The sequence below is a fragment of the Anguilla rostrata genome, chromosome 1 (assembly GCF_018555375.3).
Source record: "Anguilla rostrata isolate EN2019 chromosome 1, ASM1855537v3, whole genome shotgun sequence".
Classification (NCBI taxonomy): Eukaryota; Metazoa; Chordata; class Actinopteri; order Anguilliformes; family Anguillidae; genus Anguilla; species Anguilla rostrata.
Window position 1 is genome coordinate 27926083 of NC_057933.1, and position 21412 is coordinate 27947494.

The 21412-nt window shown below is 38.5% G+C and overlaps 1 protein-coding gene across 2 annotated transcripts in view; it reads left to right on the forward strand.

The window, feature by feature from the left end:
- The window catches only part of crim1 (cysteine rich transmembrane BMP regulator 1 (chordin-like)), a 124165-nt gene that overhangs the window by 89087 nt on the left and 13666 nt on the right, over positions 1-21412 (forward strand). For both annotated transcript variants that reach the window (XM_064332978.1, XM_064332988.1), the window contains 3 exons: positions 5628-5756; positions 11572-11728; positions 14709-14830. In XM_064332978.1, the coding sequence (XP_064189048.1) occupies positions 5628-5756; positions 11572-11728; positions 14709-14830 (408 nt within the window). The remainder of the gene's footprint in view (positions 1-5627; positions 5757-11571; positions 11729-14708; positions 14831-21412) is intronic.

Genomic DNA, 21412 nt, shown 5'->3' on the forward strand with positions numbered 1-21412 from the left:
CCTCAATATCTTATTTTTGGAGCTTGTAACAGCTCTATCATGTCAGGAAAAACATTGCGATCTGGTGGAGTTTGACATACATAAAATACGTTTGTCAGCATAGTGCTTGTAGGATGTGAACATCAGTATCATATTTCATCAAAAACTATTTCAGCATAACAAGCTGAACTATTCTCATATACAAACACACTCTATAAATCTGTTAAAACTTGCATCCAGTGACTCAGAGGGGTTGCTACTGTCATAAGGAAAGAAAATCCATTTATTTTTTAAATCTACAGTGTATCCTGAAGGCTGATTAATCATATGCTATGCTAGAGACTTTTTAGAATAAAGGAATTGTGCATTTAAAAAAATATTATTTCAGTTTTTGTGTGTGATGAAGTATATTTTGACGCTTACTAAAGTTTCAGACAACGTTTCGGCTTTGCAATGGCAGGTATCGGGGTATTCTGGGGTTTCTGGTCTGAAGTGGGAAAATACACTTCAGGTGATTCCAAAACAGCTTGTACAATGACGTTTTGTCTCCAGAGGTTGAACATGTTCATAATACCAGATTATTCTTCCAAAAATCTATTTGAATTTATTTTTGTTTGAAACGGTTTCCTATGGCTGTGCAAGGTGTGCTTAAAGAAAGTGTGGCATGGCTTCCTATATGAACATTACTACAGTACATGGGTCATTGAGATTCAAGAGCTTGTGCTGATTGAGAACTGAGATGGAAAGAAGTACCGGCCCAATTTAAAACAAAAAGTACAAAATGAATCTGCTTATATTTCTAGCATCTGTAATCTTAACATCACTTCATGTAACGTTTTTAGAGTTACGTGCAGTGTACTCTCTTGCTTTGGATCACAATTCCCTGAATGCCTGGACACCCTTACTTGTGTAGGGTATCTAACATATCCTATCTGTGCCCATCAAAAACATACGTTAGATTTGATATGATATCAAAAGACTCCTGAAGTGAGCTATCCCTTTCTGCTTTATGGCCTCAGTGAGGATAACCCAAACATCTGTGATGTCATCTTCTCAGACGTGAACTCATTGCCCAAAGCAAAGATACTGCATGACTTCAATCTGACAAATCAGTCTTTTATCCCAAAATCTACTGGTCCTCGGCTAGCCAGTGTCTCGTATAACAGATACATCAGTGAAATAGGTGTACGCCACTTTTGCTGCTTCCACAACCCTACAGAGAATGTACATACTATTCCAAATCCTCTGTGCATAAATCATTATCCCAGATTAATATCTCAACAGCTCTGCAGCAAACCTTCCCTTCGAAGATAATATCCAACCTATCACACTATCAAACCATACCACAGTTAATTCCTCAATCTCACCTCTAGGCAAAATTAAAAACCGCCCAGGTACATAGGTGCGGGAAGTATGGGTGCTGAGGGTGCTGCAGCACCCCCTGCTGGTTAGTGGCCTACTGTAATAATGAGAGTTATGATATAGAAAATACCTTGTTGGTCACTGATTCTTAACATTTTAATCACACTCCAAAAATAGCAAATTGAATTACATGTAGCCCAAACAATTACAGTAGATAGTAGACAGTCTTGAACTGGAGTTTTAATCATTTATATTTTAAGTAATTATGTTGTAAAAGCCTCCCATTCTGGCTAGGTTCAAACTTGTCTCCAAGGGCCATGGCTGTGCTAGCTTCTGCACTAAAGACAAATTAATTTGTGCATCCTGACATTTTGCAATTATTATGGCCCACCACAATCAAACATTCTATATTTCATGATTTACATGATCCTACCGCAATCCACGGTATTATCGCTTAAATTTAAATTGGATAAATTAAGCATGCATTGTTCATAGCGTATATCTGGACACACGCAATTGTGCATTAATGTGAAGGGAAGTTGAGAAATGGCACCACACCATTGCTTGTGTCCCAAATGTTGCAAGGGTAACCCAGTTTGATTCGTTTGCAGTCACATCTGTCCAGAATGCAAACAAAAACGTGAACAAGTTGGGGACTCTTCACAGTAAGAAGACATTTTACAACGTCGTCGTGTATTGCATTCGTGCAAACTTTATATAGTATTTATGTGTGTTTTGTACAGTTATGTGGTCATGTGCATGAAGTTAAAACGTAATTGAAAACTATCTAGGTTCAAGCCCTTCCCTGCTAGTTCAACAAGCACAATTCAAGTAACTAATATTACAATAGTGATGTCACGATTTAGCGTTTCCGTCAGCAACAGCCCCTACTGGAAACCACTGCCTGCCCCCCTGTTCAGCTGGTGCTTTAACTCTTACTAAGAGAAGATTCGTTTATTGTGTTCATTCAGAGCAAGTTTCTAGAAGTGTAATGTTCTCCCTCTCTACTTTGTGAAGCTACCGAAGCAGTTCTCCAGGGCAACATTAGTTACAATGCCCAAGGCCTGTCGGCGGTAACAACAGGGTACACAACAAAAACCACTTCAGTAAGCATCTGCAGGTTACACAAAATAAATTATGTTAGCCTAAGTAAATAATGGTAGCCTAAGAAACATCATTTGCTGACGTTAGACTCTGCCAAGCGCTATTTGAATTTGGCAGAAAAACTGCGTAATTTGGGCAACAACCAAATACAAATCTAGAATAAACTGTCATGAAAATGAAAAAGTCATTTTCGACCAAGATGAAATAAATGACACCTTAATTAGTGTTAGTCCAAATGTATACGTGCCAGGAAATGAAACTTACCATTAAGACATCCATTCTGTCTAAACAGCTTCAGTTTTCCATCTCCTAAATTATAAAAAAGGCAAAAACCTTGATTTTCCATTGTCTTTCAGTAGACTGCATCAGACCCTTCTGGGATTGAAAATGGGAAGGCACCTGGATGTGTTTCCAGCAGAATTCAAACGATTCTGGAAGCTTCTCTACCCCATATTTGTAAATAGGGAAAATTATATCGTCCAGAGAAGCAACTTACCTGAGCATATGGAAACTGATTTTGCCCACAGGGCTCTATTTAGACTGGAAGCTTAAGCGGGGTTTTTTTTTTTTTCCAAGTCAAAGTTCCGCTTCTTTTTAAATGGGTATTCAGACTAGCCTTGGGCATGTACTTATTCTTGATATTGGACAATGTACATTTTCTCAGGTTTAGCACATGAGTGCCCAGGAGTGGACAAAAAATACTCTGTATCTTACACATCTAAATAGCAGATGTAGCTTTAATAAAAAATAAATAAATAAATAAAATTTTGAATAAATTAAAGCACTTGTGAAAACTTATTATCACATTAAAGCGCAAGTGTGTGCTTTCCCTGCATTTACACTGAGATATCCCATACGTCATCGTTCTCAAATCTAAATAAATACTTTAAAAGAGCAAGGCTGAATGAATAAAACGGTGCCAAATGAAACTTCCTATGAATGGGCTTGTATTTGCGATTTGTTTTGGGTCACACCCTCAGGCTCCCTCTGTATCTTACTCCTCTCCACTTACGTACCATTTTAGCAGCCAACTAAATCTAAATTTCCTTAAAATTCCAGGCTGCAGAGTTTTTTTTATTTATATTTCAGGTCTAAACAGGCCCTGTACTGTATTATTAACTTCCATATAAACTATGTTATCCTTACTTAATCAATCTGCCGCAGCATTTTCCTATGGTTACTGTTTTCTTCTGCTCGTTCGTCTGTCTACGTTTGTTTTGTTTTTTCACTAGGTGTTTTTTGTTTGTTTCCTTTTTTTATAAAGTTTTTTTTTTTGTTTTGTTTTGTTTTTGTCATTTTGGTTTGATTGTTTTTTGATGGGGGATCACTTGCTACACTGAACTGAATGCAACAATGAAGTCCCCCCCTAGTGTGAATTTGACAACTGTGATAGCAGGGAAAAAAGAACCTTCTGACGGCTAGAGAGGACACATGCTAAAGTCTCTTTGACCGAGTCCGGCCGCATCAGCTGGGTATTCCCTGAGGATAGGGAAAGACATAAGATTCTGACACAGCCAAAAGGTGGTGCGCCCGGCCAGACACCAGCCACCCGACCCACCATGGCTGCCCCCCCCCCCCCACCCCCATCCCCTCGCCTTAGGCATGAGATTGCTGACGTCTGTGCTCTGCCTCCGCTTAATATAGCATCCTCAAAGTCATGCCTTTGAATTACGCTTTTTCCCCCCTAATTGTTATTTGTTACTAGACCTTGTTTCCTCAAGGTGATTTCATATTTTGCTGGACACAATGCGAGTAATTAAGCACACAAAGGGCCTAGAGTATGAACCCCCCTGAGGGTTTGTGACTGTTATTACGGCATGACTCACAGATGCAAGGGATGAAAAATGCTGTGCTGTCATTGGCCTGTGTCTCTTTGGTGAAAAAATGTGTGTTGCTAAATTCAGACAAGATGTGGACTATGAGCCCCCCCCCCCCCCTCCAACACATAAGAATACGATGGGTGTTTGCTCTTGCTCCATCCCCTTGGCCTGGGTCTTCAGGTGTAGTAGCCTTGGAGTTGTGAGTAGCCTGGGTCTTCAATATTCCTGTGGTAGCTTTGCAGTTGTGATATTTAAAGGTCTGGGCCAGTCTTAGGGAACCGTTGTTCGGAATGTATGCTTTGACTGGAATTGATCTGTAGAGAAGGCTGCAGCTTTGGATACAAGATTTCTAGTTTTATTTTTCAGTGAAAAGTATGATCCTGAGTGTGAATTACCACTTAGTTAGCTGTGTGTTTAGTGTGAACTGTCTCTTTATAACCTTTTAAAAGCTATTTGAGCAGAAAACACTACTGCTGGTGGTTGAGGCAAGTGTACCTCATGTCACATGAAAGCTTTGTGTCATAAATGCTACCCCTTTATTATAATTATTATTATTATTATTATTAGTAGTAGTAGTAGTACTTGTAGTAATAGAGGTAATAGTTACAGTAGTATTTGCAGTAGTATTATTAAAACTACAGTATTATTTACCGCAGAATTATATTTTTGTATTTAACACAAATAGCAACACAGGTAATGGGGGCAGAAGAGTACAATTTGTCCGTTAATTAAATAAATTAATATTAAGAATAATATTACAGTGTGTGCCAGTGTTTCACCAGGTGTATAATTTCCCTTGTACCCAGACTAACTCCTTTGTATTTTTGAATTTTTAATGAGAATTGGGTTTTATCATTGCTTCAGCCAGTGGGTTTAATTTCATTTTTTGAATTTATGGTAGTGATTATTCTGTGAATATATCGTTATTAATATTAGTGATTATTAAGGCACTTTTTACATCTTGCTCTATAACATTTCTATAACTGGAAAGGGAAAAAAATTCAGCAAAAAAAAATTTTGTTGGATTTTTTCCCCCCTCCAGTAATGCTGAAAAAAACATCATATGACCTTGAGGCATTATTTGCTCCATACACTGTAACATACTCTCTCTCTTCCTTTATCCCAGCAGTACCTATGTATGTATCTATGTGTAGTTCTCAGTATTGCTATATTTAATATCTAGGTGACAGGTCTCGGGAAAACAGATTGGCAGGCCTTGTCAAATGGCCTGGGATGCTGTGCGCGTGGATTTAGATTCATGATAATGGCCACATTTTCCATTAAGGGTGTGAAGTTGTTCTCCTTTGGTTGACTCACTCCCCCACTGGGAACTGTTTTTTAAAAAATGTTTTCTTTCTCCAGAGCCCACCTACATTACTATGGCGCCCCCTGCCTGTGGCTCTTTGGAAAACTGCAGCCTGACGGAGAAGGACTGTTTCTACGGTTTCCAGAGAGACCGGAACGACTGCCGCATCTGCCAATGCAAAGCACGTGAGTTCAGTTCCCATCATTCACTTGGTTTCCAGGACTTTCCAAAGATATATTACGTTGCTGGGATTCCCTTTCACTTTTGTGTCTACACTGCATATATAGCTTTCGCTTATTTACTTTCAGTCAACTGAGAACTCAGTTGCCATTTGAAGTGGTGATTGAGGGAATCCAAGTGGGGAAGGACTGCAAGGAATTGCGTAGGCCAGCGGTGCACGAACTGTGGGTCGTGAACCAAATTTGGGTCACAGGAGATATCTTTTTGGTTGTGAAATCATTATGAGTTACCCCAGATTTACACTAAACACAATATTCCCCTGGTCCTCTTGCCAGAAGTAATTTATTTTCAATGGAGAGTTAGGAGACCCAAAATATGGTAAAAATGTGGACCAAGTCAGTGACATCACCCATTGACTCCCCCATGGGCTTGGTGAAAAGAATTTTGTAGCCCTGGAAGTGCAGTTTGTGGATGCCGCCATGTTGTACAAATTGGAGTAAGAGACTTCACTGTAGGCAAAAGGTGTACTCTTATTAGGGCATGAAGTTCGGTCGTCCATTAAGCATGTGAGATATAGTAACTCACCACTGTCCCTGATTCGTCCACAAAATATTGCAATCTTGTCTACATAACGCAGTTACTTTGACACAATTAATCACACAAATTAATCAGCACATGGGGAGACATTGGACGAAGTAAATCACCTATTGTGACTACATTTTCTTGTTGGAAAAAATGATTGACTATGTATTTTGATTGCATTGTTTCCATTGACTTACATTGAAGTGGGTGGCAGAAACACCTGTACAGGAGGTAACTGTATTGGTGCTAGTGAGCAACAAGACCAGGAAGTGAGCTTCAAAAATGCAGCCCGGTTTTGGCTGCTTAAGCATCCTACATAATTCCAACTGCACTCTGCCAAACTGCTTAAAATAATTGTCCTTGATGCCCTTGCTTTGCTAGCAAGTTCTTGTTTTGGCCAGTGCTGTGTAAACTATGGGTCAGCCAGCCAAACTTAGGTCACGAGGGATGTTTATTTGGTCATGGTACAGTATCATGTAGCTTACAGCAACATTGCAGTGCAATTAGACCTGTATGAAAAAAGGTGTTAGTATTGATTAGGCCTAATGTTATTTTGTGTTTGTTCAAATAAATACTAAATAGAAAAGAAAAATGCATTTTTATTGTTTTCATTGACAATATTGCCATTTCATATGATCTCATAAATGCCTGATTTAACGTTGAGTGGCGTGTCATTCCCAGTGCACGAGGTGGGGCCGATATGACATAAGATAGTTAACAGCTTTAGCTAATCATCGCTATTAGTCTTTTTGTGCTGCTGACATAAAAAAAAATCTGTAAGATTATTGAAATATTGCCTGTTTTGAAATATTAGCAGTAGAAATTTGTTTAAAGTTTCCCACTGGGAAATGGATTAGTGGCAGATATGTCCCATTAAAAATAGACTCTGACAGTGACTGTAATATTAATGAGGAGAAATGTTTTATCCTACGGTTTTCTGTCGGGCGGCTTTTAGCACTTTACCCAGCCTATGCTTCATTGATAAAGCCTTATGTTCTGTTAATTTGACTATGCTTTCTGTGATTAATTGTCTGCTAATCTCAGTAACTTTGTCCTTTTAGCTTTTAGGTATTAAAACATGGCTATTGTCAGCAGTTTAACAATTTATTATAAGATAATTGTTATTAATGAAAATGAAATCAGTTTGATTCGTGAAAAGCATGGATTGATATATTTGTGTAAAATCTGGAAAAGTATGTGTTGGTGTAGCCAATCAGTTTTTTGCTTTGTTGATCTGAGCAAACAAATGAGTGCATTGCTAGATTACTCATGACTTCATTATCATGACATGGCATCCCTGCATCCTGAAAGAGTTGGCAGTTTTGTTTCAGCCAAGGTCTGGAATGTCTGTATTCAAGCCCAATACTAATTTAATGTTAACATAATTTAATGTATTTAATGTAAAACTCGACTTTAAGATGCATAGACGTATATAAATCTTTTCCTTCCATCTACTTGAATATGGTACATTTTCTTATGGACTCTGAATTAACTTTATAGTGGCCCCTTGAGGTACACACATACAATGTATCAAGTAAATTAAATTCCCCTGTACCAGTATTTGTGTGCTGTGGGCTATATGTCTGCCAGTGTATTAGAGCATTCTCCAATGCAGGCCTTGTCCTGTCAAAGCCTGCTATTTGAACCGTAGTCAGTGCCTTTCAACATTTGTCATGGGTTCTGGCATTTACTTGGCAAGGAACCACTACAGCATAATATAAGCAATGACTGCAACCTGGAATCAATCAACATGTGTCCTTAACTTTCTCGTCCAATTAAATGAGTGTTCATTTCATTTTACATTGCAAAAAAATCCATAATTCTGGTGATCAATAGCTTGCCAAACTGTGCATAAGAAAAACTTGACCCTTCTGAGTCGAAGTTAAGGGCAAATGTTAAAAAATGTAGAAATTAATCCAGGCCTATGGTGTGCTTTTAAATTTATTAGCACTCATGATGAAGATTATCAAAAAAGCTTCTACGTATGAACTTAACAACAACAGTAAATAAACAGGAAGATGACTTCAGTTTGGACAACTCACATATTTAGATTAAATATTTTAATGAATATGTAAGTACATTTGTTGGTTTGGCGCTGAATGGATCTGTTTCAGATGCTACAGTGCACTGCCCTGTCAAACTGGGACCACGATACATCTCCCCTACTGAACATGAGAAATACCAAAAACCTCTGCAGTACCTAGATACAGATCCCAACAACAGGTGGTAGGTGGGGTGGTGGAGGGTGAGCGCAATTCTGTGCAGTAGCAAGCGAAGCATGCTAAAGCAGCACAGGCAATTGGTGGGGCTGGAGAGGTCTGACTGTTTAAAAATGGCGCTCCATTGGTGATGTGTGCATGTGATTAGATGGGTATGAAAAATGTGTTTGTGCTTGGTTGATTATGGAAATGTGTGACAATGTCATTGCTGAGGCTGACGATTGGTTGGCTGCTGCAAGGCTTTTCTGACCTAATTTGCTCTGTGCATTCCACGCTCATATTCTTTATACTAATACAATCACTCAGTAAAAAAGTTCACATTCTACGCATCTTCATTCCTGAAAAGATAGGTGTCAACATTATTGGCACCACTGTTTTCAGGATCTGAAGGACCCTGAAAGATTCTGTATTGACGCATCGTCAAATTGCTGTCCTAGACAACTAGTAGTTCTATCGTTGTGAAGGGAGGGTTTACATCATACAAAATCCTAAAACCTGGAGTGCCAATCATTTTAACACTTATCCTTTTTAAAACCTTGCTCTCTGAGCAATTGTATTAGTATAAACTAATAAAAATGTCCTTTTAATTTTCAGCATACAATGTGGCTTATTACCTGTTATGTTGTTTGTTATAGAGCCTTTTTCTCATATTTTTCAAGGGTGCCAGTAATCTTTGTGTGTGTATATGTGACCAGATACAAGGGATGTCAGAATATTTGTATTTGGTATTTGTATTCCAGGTCTCATTTGATGATTTCTAAGGGAGGTTCTGTTCTTTATATGAGCTTAACTCTCTGGAGAAAAGTATTCAGTGAACTGGATATACAGTACTATATATTTCTTCATATACTGTCTTCAGGGCTGCCCAAGTCTCTTAACTCTTATTTCATGAAATTCTAAGGACTGTGAGAGTGTGACATATTAATCTAGAATTGTTTTGGATAGTCACTCCCTCAGTATGATCATATGTTCTTGCTTCATATGTGCACATGTTTTGGGAGTCCTTACTGGCTTACAGTAGTTCTGGAAATAGAATCTCTTCTACATGTCCTATCTTCAACATATCTTCAACACTGGATTTTCAGCATCACATTTAAATATTACTGCTAACTTGCAACCCAGTGCTTGGTCTGCCCATACAGCTGCAATGGATAGTGTTGTGAGAAAGAAAGTACACCATCTTTCAATTCTATGGCTTTACATATTGTGGCAATCCTCAGGTAGTCCTTGCCATGTCATAACAGTAGGTACATCTCATGTGGCAAACAACAGATTACAAATTTTACTTTGTAATTATTTATTCAACCAAAAATAAGCCAACATGCATGTCTTCATCTCTGGTTTGTATTTTCTGTCACACTTCACAATTTATTTGATATTAAAATCAAGGAATGCCATTTATTTGACTCCTACATCATCTTTTTAGAGGATACTTTAATTTGGGGAACAAGGGATTCTTTGACCTTCTTAAAGACTCATGCACAGTGCATTCTGTCTTCTGCCTTGAGAGGGAACTGTCTAAGGGTTCCAAGGATGTTGAGCTATTTACTTTTCTTTCCACTTTTCTTGGGATTTGGGGAAGCCTGGAAAAATTATTTGTGAAAACCTACACGTCCCAAGCTTCTCAACAGAGTGCTTGTGTTTACCTTTTTCTTCAGATCCAAATCAATCAAAAAGATTTATCACAAAATGTTATTGTGCTATTACATGACTTCAGAAGCTAGCCAGGGAACAGCCACCAGGTATAGTGTTTCGGATGATACATGCAGGTGACAGTAGATAGTTTGTTCCGTACTATATGATATATAATATTGGAATATCAAATGTTCATGTGATATTGTAATATTTTAATGCTGTATTCCCTTCAGCAATTTGATGAATAGATTTTTACCTTTCACCCAAAGGGCTGAAAACTATGAAACTATGATTCTTTTTTGTGAAATGGTGATTCACTGCAACATGATGTGCCTGAACTCAGTTTCAATGATGTCTCCAGCTTAAATATTGTGGAAGATGTTCCCTTATTTTTATTGTTTCTCCAGAATTTGTATTAGGTGTATAGACATTGCCCTTCATAATGTTTGGGACAAAGACATATTTTTTTCTTCATTTAGCTCTATACTCCACAATTCTAGATTTTTGTAATCAAATCTTGCAGTGTAGCTACTCAACGGAGAGTAGTTACTGACACACCCGTGCCTGCCACCGGAAGAATATTTTTAATCTGGTGTTTGGGTTATTTTTTTCATTATGGTGAGAATTCTTAGGTCACCTAATGTACAGGTCTTTCTTGGCCTACCAGACCCCTTGCAATTCCAGTTCACCAGTGATCTCTTTCTTCTTAATGATGAATGAACAAATGAATGAATGAAACTTTGCATTTATATAGCACATTTACAGACGGTCAAAGTGCTTTACAGCACTGGTTCAGCACTTTACAGCACTGGGGTCCCCAGTCTTATCCAGAAAGGGCCAGTGTGGGTGCACACACCTGATCCTGATTCTACTAATCAAGGTGCTTAGCAATAACTCTAGTGATTGATTATTAGAATCAGGTGTGTGCACCCACACTGGCCCTTTCTGGAACCCCAGCTCTAAAACATGAAAAGCACCTAATTAAGAAAAATTAACAGCTTGTTAAAATTCTGGGATTGCTGTTGAGGTTGGAATGATAACCAGCATCCACAAGGGTCCCCCAGGACCGAGTTTGAGAACCACTGCTTTACAGTGATGAGGAGAAACTTAACTCAATTGTGTTGCACCACACATCAGCTGAGGTGGAAGGACTAGATTGGTTTATTCTCTTATACTTGCGCTAAGAAAGCAACTGAACACACTAATCAGAAACACCTGTGAAGCCATTTGTCTCTGAGCACAGTTCTGAGACATATGAATAAGGATACACCGCTTAAATACATAGAAGCATTTAATGTAAATAAATGTGCTGCTGTCATATTATCTTTGTAGAGGGGAACAGCTGTTTTTGAAGAGCAGTGGTCTCCTGTTTACTTCCTTCCAGGAGAAGAGCTGTGTAAAGGGTTGATCCAAGGCTGCACCCTCGACTGTCCGTTCGGATACCAGATCGACGCTCACGGCTGCGATGTGTGCCGGTGTAGGCCCCGGCCCAAGAAGTGCAAACCGGTGTCGTGCGACAAGGAGTGTCCCTTCGGATTCATGTAAGAGCCTGCCTTTGAATTCAAATTCAACCGCTGCAAGCCTGTTTGCAGCAACTGGCTGAAAGTGACTACCGTTGCTTTGTTTGCTTGTTTCATGCTGAGAATTTGACTGTAAGATCTTACTCGGTTTACTGGAACCTTCAAAGATATTTTTTTCTTCTGGAAATTGGGTGTCAAAGATGTAATTTAGCCAGCTACATCATGCCCTTTCCGGCCCTCTCTAACATGCTTATTTTCCCCTCTGAAATCTAACTGTAACTATTTCAAATTCAGTGTGTGGTATTATGAAATCAATGAATTGACAGGAGCGTGAAGGAATTTGACCTTTAAAGGTAAAATGCAATTTCACATCAAAGGAGGTCCAACTTGGGAGGTTGTGTTGAGCCAATGTCAAATACTTCAGAGGTCTGATCTCCATGCTACAGGAAGGTATTAATACACATATTTTGGAAATAATTACAAGAGTTACAAGAAGCAGAAACAACATTGTGCGTCATTCAAGAACATAATGTTTTTACTTCACAATGCCATGCAAGGCAAACATGACTTGTGAGAACATATTTATCATTGTCAATGCTAGCAACATGAACAGTTACAATTGCATTAAATATTGAAACACATACCATACTGAGACACATATTTCAGACATTAATTTCCATTACCAAACTTTGATACTGTAAATACTGTTTTCAACTTGAAATCCATTAATCTTCAATAGCGATGCATGTGTTATATGTGCAGGGGTCCAATGGAAGCGGAAGAAGGAAAAAATGACTAAATTATGTGACATTATATTTGTTGTAAATGGACTGCATTTATGTAGCGCTTTTATCCAAAGCTCTTTACAATTGATGCCTCTCATTCACCCATTCACACACACACTCATACACCAACGGCGAAAGGCTGCCATGCAAGGTACCAATCAGCTCGTTGGAAGCAATTAGGGGTTAGGTGTCTTGCTCAGGGACTTTGACACGCCCAGGGCAGGGGATCGAACCGGCAACCCTCCGACTGCCAGACAACCGCTCTTACCTCCTGAGCTACGTCGCCCCTGTTGTCCTCTTTTAACAGTTTTAATAGGTGAAACTATATCCGATTAAACCCTGACCCCAGTCGCAGAATGAAAGCAAACAAATTGCGCAAAAAAAGTCAGCTTGACGGTCTCTCCGCACTATCTTCCGGAAAATGTAATAATTTTTTTTCCCTTTAAGATTCTTTACAGCACTTCTTACTTCTGTGCAAACCTTCCACCCATGGGAGCATGGTGGTGCCTCCTGTTAATGTTAGCATTGCTCAGTGTGCCATTGTTAGAATGTCATTTTTGGTGCCGATATCAGCGTGCATGGGATTGACGTTAAGTGCCGCATCCTGCCGCATTTGAGAGCCGCTGTGTGAAATGAATGGTGAAATGACCGTGGGGTTCTGTTCAAACAGTCCTTTTGTGCGTCTGTGAGAGGTGACAGTGCCCCATAATCTTGATGCATACGCTGCAGAGAGCCATCTTGGCTCTATTCTCCGACAGGTACACAGCGCCTCGAGTAAAAAATATAACCATAAGAAACAACCTATTTAGAGTTAGTAATTTTGCCTAGCGCTCAGCAAGCCTGCCTCATCTTGAATACCCTAGGTTGCCTGCATTCGCTTTCCCCCTGAGCCCTTGTAGACTATTCCATCCATGATATGGCTATATGAAAAAAAAATATATATATAGCTTTAGCGAATCTTCTTATTAATACCTTTTTAGAATCAAGTTTTACCTCCAATTATTTGTGCCAGTCAGCACTGGCATGCTCAGGATTCAGCACCAGTCCATGAAGGGGGCTCACCTCACTGAAATTCATCATTTTTAACTGGACAAGACCCATTGTTAATCCCTTTTAAGACTTTTTGAAACCACAAAGTACGCCCGCCGTCCTGTGAGCACATTGGCATTTGTATTCTGTGCACTATGAGGAAGGGAGCAGATAAAGCAAATGGAATAAGAGCTGTTGGCATAAACATGTTTCTTAGTCAGTTAATCTGCGGATCTACAGTCCTCTCGAGAGCGTGTGTATAAATTCTAAAGCGTCAGTCTGCGCAGACACTAAGGCTGACCAGTTTTTTACAGCGCCTCTTGTGTTTTTTTTTTTTCTTTCCCAATCTCAGTTTTGGGCCTGTGCTGTGCTGCAGCATTGTCACATGATTCTTTTGTGCCACAGTGCTGGGCTGGTCAACACATCAGGCGGCGATTGGCTAGGAAGCACATACAGGCCCCAGACATAAACTACCCTTAAACCTAGGGAATGCGTTTTTAAAGAAAGTATTTTTTTTTGTACTGTAGGGAGAGAAACAGAAAATAACCCCGTATAGCACCTTCATCTATCAAAGTCCCTCTCCTGAGGCACGACAGGACGTGCCTATTTCTGGAGCCTGTTGTCGGCAATGAGAAACACAGGCTGATTTCCAGTCAACCTCAGCTGTGCATGCATATAGGGGGAGGCTGCCTCCGTCTTAGCTCCTGAAGGCCTCCCAGCCAGCAGGCTGCTGATGGCCAAATAGGAGGAGAAGAGACAGTTACTCCTATTTAAAACCTCTAGCACTGGCTCCTGACCCCCATCACACTCTGATTCAAAAATTAAATTTACATTCAAGGTCTGTTGCAATTCTGGACAATGCAATTCTGGTGTTTGCTTGCACAGAGATTCGACATTGATTTTTTTGGCCTTAGCATATCTTGTCTCATTTACCCCATTGAAATAATTATATGCAATTAACTCCTTTTATTTAATTCATAGATCTTAACTGCCCTATAAATATTAACACCAAAACCGTTACATTTTTTATAAATAAAAAATAAATACAAAAATCTCTTGCACCCCAGTATATAAATAATTTGTGCACACTGTTTTGTGATTTGTTTAATTTATGAGAATCTAATCTATTAACTTTCCAGAATATTCTCTTTGCTTTGTTCTCAACCACACAAACTATCTGCCATCAGAAAGAACAAACATGGCTGCGATGTCTGTCGATGCAAGAAGTGTCCGGAACTGCCATGTGAGAAGACTTGTCCAATCGGCTTCCAGCAGGATGAGCTTGGCTGTCTCATCTGTCAGTGCAAAGGTAAATTTCCTTCAGGGATGAGATTCATCTCACATTATTTGCATTATTTACATAGCAGACATTATGCACATGTATCTCATTAAACAGCTTCCTTTTTTACAAGTTAAGGCATGCCAGTTTGCATATAAGATTTGCCTAAGGTTTGTAAGATTTGATCTACCCTATACCCTGTAGTCAAAATGAAAACTCCCCTATCTCATCCATTACCATAAAACACTAGTGCAATTTATGTTGATGGTAGTGATTTGACTTGCTATATATGGGTTGCTAGCAAAAATGTTAGCAATACTAGCCAGCTAAGTTAAATGCATGTATACATACTTATTGTTAATGGTGTCTTGAGTTGTCTAGCGATGAAAATATTAATTTTGCATCAGATAATCTTGGTACCTAGCAGGGACCAAAACCTTGCTTGCAAGGCTAGCTTGCTACTTATGCATCACCATTTGGTAGCATTAGTGGATGACATGCTAGCTACAGAGTGTCATACTGCTTATCCAGTTAAATTGATAAATGGAAAAGATATTGCCGTGGTAGCTATTTCCCTGTCTTGCCTTAGTTTCTGTTTGTGTGTCTGGAGTTGTCTGGGAACAAGTTCTTTATCTGGTTGTGATATTGTAATATTCAAATCTTTTTAAGAATTTTATTAAAAGTTTAACCTAAGAAAAACCAAACTAATAAAGATCATTTTCTAGTGATGGACAGCCCAATTCTGTTTCTGGAGATATATTGTCCTGTAGATTATCATTTAGACCCTAATTTGGCATGCCTGGTTTAAAGAGCAGCTCAAGAATATCTCTAGCTGTTGAATGAGGTGTGCTTTGTTAGGATTGGCGTGAAAACCTACAGTATGGTTTGTCAAAAAGTGTTTTTTTTTCATTTCTTAATTTTCTCTACGTGACAACGAGCTGACTTGTCCCTGCAAATTTCTCAAGTACTATTTTTTAGGTGTTTTACAGCAGCAGACTTGCTTAAGCAAATGTGTCACTGAGAATTTTCTCTGGCTTTACTTACACAACAGCAGGACAGGAATAAGTGAATAAGCATGCGACAGCTATCCGTCTCTTTTCCAATAATTATCAGGTTTCAGTAGATTAATAGGCTACAGACATTCTTTGATAGACATTTTAATTAGCTGAGAAACAAAGACATAAAAATAGATGAAGCTAGGCTACGTCTTAGAAATCATGGCCTAATATTTCAAAGCATTTAGCCTTAAGCCTCTTATGTGGAAAGACTACAATGGTAAATTATGATACATTTTGGAAATAAAATGTGTTAAGTGAAGTTAACCATCTCTTACTCTTGACAGTGGTTCCTAACCAAAGCAATAAAAAGGGAGGGTGACAATTAAGAAAACAAATGCTCGCATGAGAAAATGTGTGAGTTTCCCACACTAAGCACGATCTTATCTTGTAAGCTACACCTGCATGTTCAACTTTCTTTGGCGTACAAAACATTTTGTACTGCAAGAGATACACTTGATGATTTGATTCAATCATATCATATTTGTGACATTCATAAAAACTACTTTCATGACATAAGTCTACCTCTTGAATATCCTAGAAAAAAGAGTGGGTTAATGTACCTAGTGCTTTGTTTACCTACAAACTCGATAGTATCTAGTACTGTATCAACCCTGGTCTTGAAAACCACCAGAGTTTCTGCCTCTACTACATGAACTGGCAAGCTATTCCACACAGTGAGTACTCTCTGTGTGAAAAAATGCTTCCTAATGTCTGTGCGGAATTTGCCTTTTGCTCATTTCCATTTATGCCCCCTCACTGTACTAACAGAACTCAGCCTGAAGAATCTATTGTAGTTCACTTTGTTAATATTTTATGAATTCAGAAGCTTCAATAAAATTACCCCTAAGTCTCCTTTTACTGAGCTTGAAGAGATTAAGCATCTTTTATCTTTCATACCAGGAAACAATTTGGTTGCCCTTTCTTCAACCTCTTCCAGAGCCTCTGTATCTTTCTTCTAGTAGGGTCCCCAGAACTGCACACAATACTCTAGTGTCTGACTAAGGTATTGCATAAGATAAGTATAACACAGTGCCTAGAACCTGAAAGGCTTTGATCAACTATCTCCCATAAAGTAATCCTTTTATTTCCCACATGTAGAACATTTAGCTATATTGAATTTAATTTTACAGGTTTCCGTCCACTGCTGGGTTCTTCTGGGATTACTTTAGTAGATCCCACACTGTTGGCTTAACCTCCTAGTTTTGTATCATATGCAAATTTAATTAATGTACGTTCAATGTCCCTGTAAAGGTCGTTTATGAGGAAGAACAGTGGTCCCAGTACCAATCATTGTGGAACTGCAATTCCCACAGTCCCCTGCTTAGATAAAATCCCTCATACTACTCTTTGTGTTCTACCCTTTAACCAATTCTGAACCTACTCTGGAATACCTCCTGTAATTCCTACTGTCTTCATTTTGATAATGAGTATCATGTCATACCTTACCTTATTAAATACTTTTTAGAGACCTACATATACATCATAAGCCTTGCTACAAACACTTGATAGATTCCTCAAAGAATAAATGTATTTATTAATCATGCAGAGCACTATCAAACATTGGATTCAAGTGCTTTTAAATGAATACTCATAAAAAATGCATAAAATGCAAAAACAGTATTTTATTTTAGACCAAGAAAATAAAACCATGTATAAATGGATGATTGCATGTTCAATCTTTTGCTTTTCTTGAAACTTATTGAAACTCAATGTTGTTCATTTTAGGTATTAGGTTTCAAATCATGGTTCAGCTAGGGTTTGGAAAATGGCAAGTGTTTGGGTGGAGGCAAGATTAGGCTTGTGTTGGGAAAAGGTTAGGACAAGCGTTAATCTTTGATGGATTGCTATATTTCTGTTTTCCCTTGGCAAACACAAAATAATATACACAATGATACTGTTTACATTCAAAACCAATGAAATAGCTTTGTATTAAACTTTACTGGGACTTTTTAAAGAGCATATACATTGCTGGGCGTAGTGTTGTATACAGGTATACAAAATCATTTACTACAAGGGGAATGGGCCTTAAAGAACAGTACTCTTAATGTAGAGCATTGTGCACAAATCCAAACATTAACTTGTTGGTCTGTATAATACTATGTATTTGCCTGTACAATGAGTGCACAGAAAGCAGAGAAATGTGCTGTAATTAATGATGTTATGGGATAATCATAACTTCTCATAAGAGGTGGAATCCATGCTTACAGAGCTGGAATTGTAATCCAAAAGCTTCAGGGTCAATTCACCAATAGGGACACTGTCATTGTACCCTTAAGCAAGGTACTCAACCCAAAATTGCTTTAATAAATATCCAGCTGGATGCACATGCAGCATGTAAGTTATACGTAATACATTTTACATTTCCATTCTCACCAGCCTTATTAAACACTATACGGTACCTGCTACATTCACCATACCAGTTATGATGTACATTTGTTGTCTTGACTTTTTAAAAAAACATTTAAATTCCATATTTGAACATATTTCAGGTTACAGTACATGCTATTACGGGGTGTGTCACAGAAAATGGCTCAGTGGCTCAGAAGATTTAAACCACTATGCTAAGCAAATAGAAAGATATAAAACAAATGATGTGTACCCATATAGTCACTCTACATTTTGTCAGGGCAGCATGCCTTAAAATGATCCTTCTCTCCATTTTGTGTTGAGGCCTACCTGTTGTCCACATATGGTAGGCATAGTTTATCCTGTTTTTTCTTCTATTATTTATGTTCTTCTTATGTTATATGTGATTAGTGCTAAATAATGAATTCAAAGTGTGAAATATTCATAAAAGAGAGCTGTGTAGATTCACTAATGAATTCATTTTTAGTCTCCTCCATTTAAATGTGATGTGTTATATTCATATTTCTACAACAGGATGCAATCAAGGTGTTTTTCATTCCTATTTCATCTTTATGAATTCATTTATTTACACTGACATATTTTTTTTACATTTTTGCCACCATATATGGAGTATGTGAAGGATGAGGCTCTTGCCAGGGTTTAATCGGAGGGAAAGGAGACTACAGGTGTGACAATGTGAAGTCTTTTATTCATGGGCAGGTAGTCAAACGCTGAAGCACTTGTTGAAAACACCCCTTTGATTGCTTGCTACATGCTAAGTAAATGGGTCAGCCATTGAAAAATGACTGATTTGAAGTAGCCCTTTATGAGGATAGGCAGCACCGCACTTTATTGTGGGGAAGCACTTCTGAACTTTTTACCATTTTGTTTTACAGTTGTCTACAATGTATTAAAGTAGGCCGAAGTGCTTGTTTGAGCCTGAAGCCTTAACAAGCACTCATTCAATTAAGGGGCACTGCAACATTGTAGGAAGTTTGGGTGATTTGTAAAAACAATAATATGTAATGGTAAGACATTGAAGCTGTTAAAAATGCAACAAAATGAGTTCAAAGTAAAATTAGTTTGAAATTGCCCAAAATGGCACTAGCTTGCAGACATATTATTTAGTTTCTCTTGATTACATCAGAGAGACATTCTGCCACAGCTTATGTCTTGTTTACATGCTGTCAAGTAGGCTATTGCATCAGAACAGCCTGCAAAGCAATGGAAATGAGAAGGGTATCATTTCATTGCCCCTGGGTATAGTGACAGCTTTTTACAGCCACAAAAACCTCAGCTTTCACTAACTTCTCAAATTTTTTGTGTGAAGTTTATGAAAGATAATGATTCTGTTATAGGAGGGGAACAGTATGCCAGTATGCTTTATGGCCGTTAGTGATATGAATCTGTTTTGTGTAACGGCTCTAGGTTGGCATAAGTTAAGTTACATTTATTGCTTTATTGATGTTGCACTTTCAGGTAGCTAATTAGCACGCGAAGCGGGAGAGACGAAAACATTCTGAAATGGCAAGGCTTGACTGGTTATAGCAATTCAATACCCTGCTGCTTTTTCAAGCAGTTCCCCTTTAAAGCTCTGCAGGATGGCGTATCATATTAATTCCCATCAGTGAAAAGAGGTGTATATTTTGACAAATTGACGTACTTGGAATTTTGTTAACACTTCTCGAACAGCAGCAGGATGAGACATTTGCAATATTAAGTACTCATAAATATATAACAGGCCGCAGGCATCCGATCGACCGGGGATTCTGCTATTGCACAATAAGGAAAGGACATTTCCCTGCCAACTGTAACCCCCCTCCCTGCGTGAAGCTGCGCTTGAATTTGGTCCCACCATGCAGTAGTTGTGGGTCGTTCAGTAACGATTTGTTGATTTTGAATGAAGTGCAGCCTCTCCATGTAATGATTTGCTCATTTGCTTCTTTCTTAAACTCTGTCTACAACTCCTAGCAGGCTGGTTCTCTTTGAATAATGCAAGAATAAAAAATTCTCAATGGGAGGGCTGTCCAGGATCTTATCGATTTTGTACTTTATGTAGGATTCAGTGCTCAGTCTTTGTCATTATTATGTGGAGTTGAGCGCGTTTCTTTTTACAATCTCTTTGAATACTTATAATAATATTATGAGAGATATAATGAGAAACATTTGAAGCCATTAAAAAGAGGGTTGATTACCTTTGACCTTTGAGTTTTGCTGAATTTATTAAAAATCTCAATGAACAAAGCGGTGTGTCCTGCTCTTGAAATGAAATTAACTCGACTGAACTGGTGATGTCAAACGAGTCAGTGAACAAACTGAAAAAAAAACTGAAGGAATGGGCCAGTGAACAGCATGAAAGCACGGAAGGAACGGATAGAGTCATTAGCGAACAGGAAGCAGGCTGCTCACTCTTGTTGAAATTTCGCCGCCCAGCTGCAGACGTGCCACTGAACGAATCGGCGAACAAATCAGTGAACAGATCTTTAAAGTGGACTGAATCATATCACGAGTCGCTAAAAGAAGCTGAAATGGCCACCACTGCCTTCCAGGGCTGCTGGGCACAGTACGCACTCAGGCAGGGTTTGTTTTGGCCTGGCAGCTGCGTCGCTACAATGAGAGCCAATGCAGGTCACGCCATCTTACAACTCCCCAAAAACACTTTTTCTGAATGTGCACATTGCAAATATGTATTTATGTATAAGGCACATGTATTCTTTTGATGACATCTCAATAGCACTTTAAGGTTTTGGTTAATTTTCTTCTGTGTTTGCTTTTTGTCATTAGCTTTCTAGCCATCATTAATTGTACTCTCAATTGTTTTCACAAACTGTGCAATATAAAAAGTGGCATGGTCCCTGGTTTGCCCAAGAGGTGTCTTCCAGTAGATGTGATCATTAATCAAAAATGTCTGTAGAAAATCCCAAGTTACCGTTCATTATTTTTGGCCTACAGTACAGAATACAGTGAAAGAAAAGATGCTTGCTTAATGTTCCAAGAAACAAAAAATGACTTTTAATTCATCATGCGAATGGTTAATGTTTCGACCACATACAACTTCAGTGGAACTGTTCTGATGAAAACCTATATGGTCAAAACATTAACCGTTTGTATGTTGAATTATCATTATTTGTTTTTTGGAGCGTTAAGTGAGTGTGTGTCTTTTCTTTCTTTCTGTTCTTTACATGTGCCTGTTACCCAGCACCTTTTT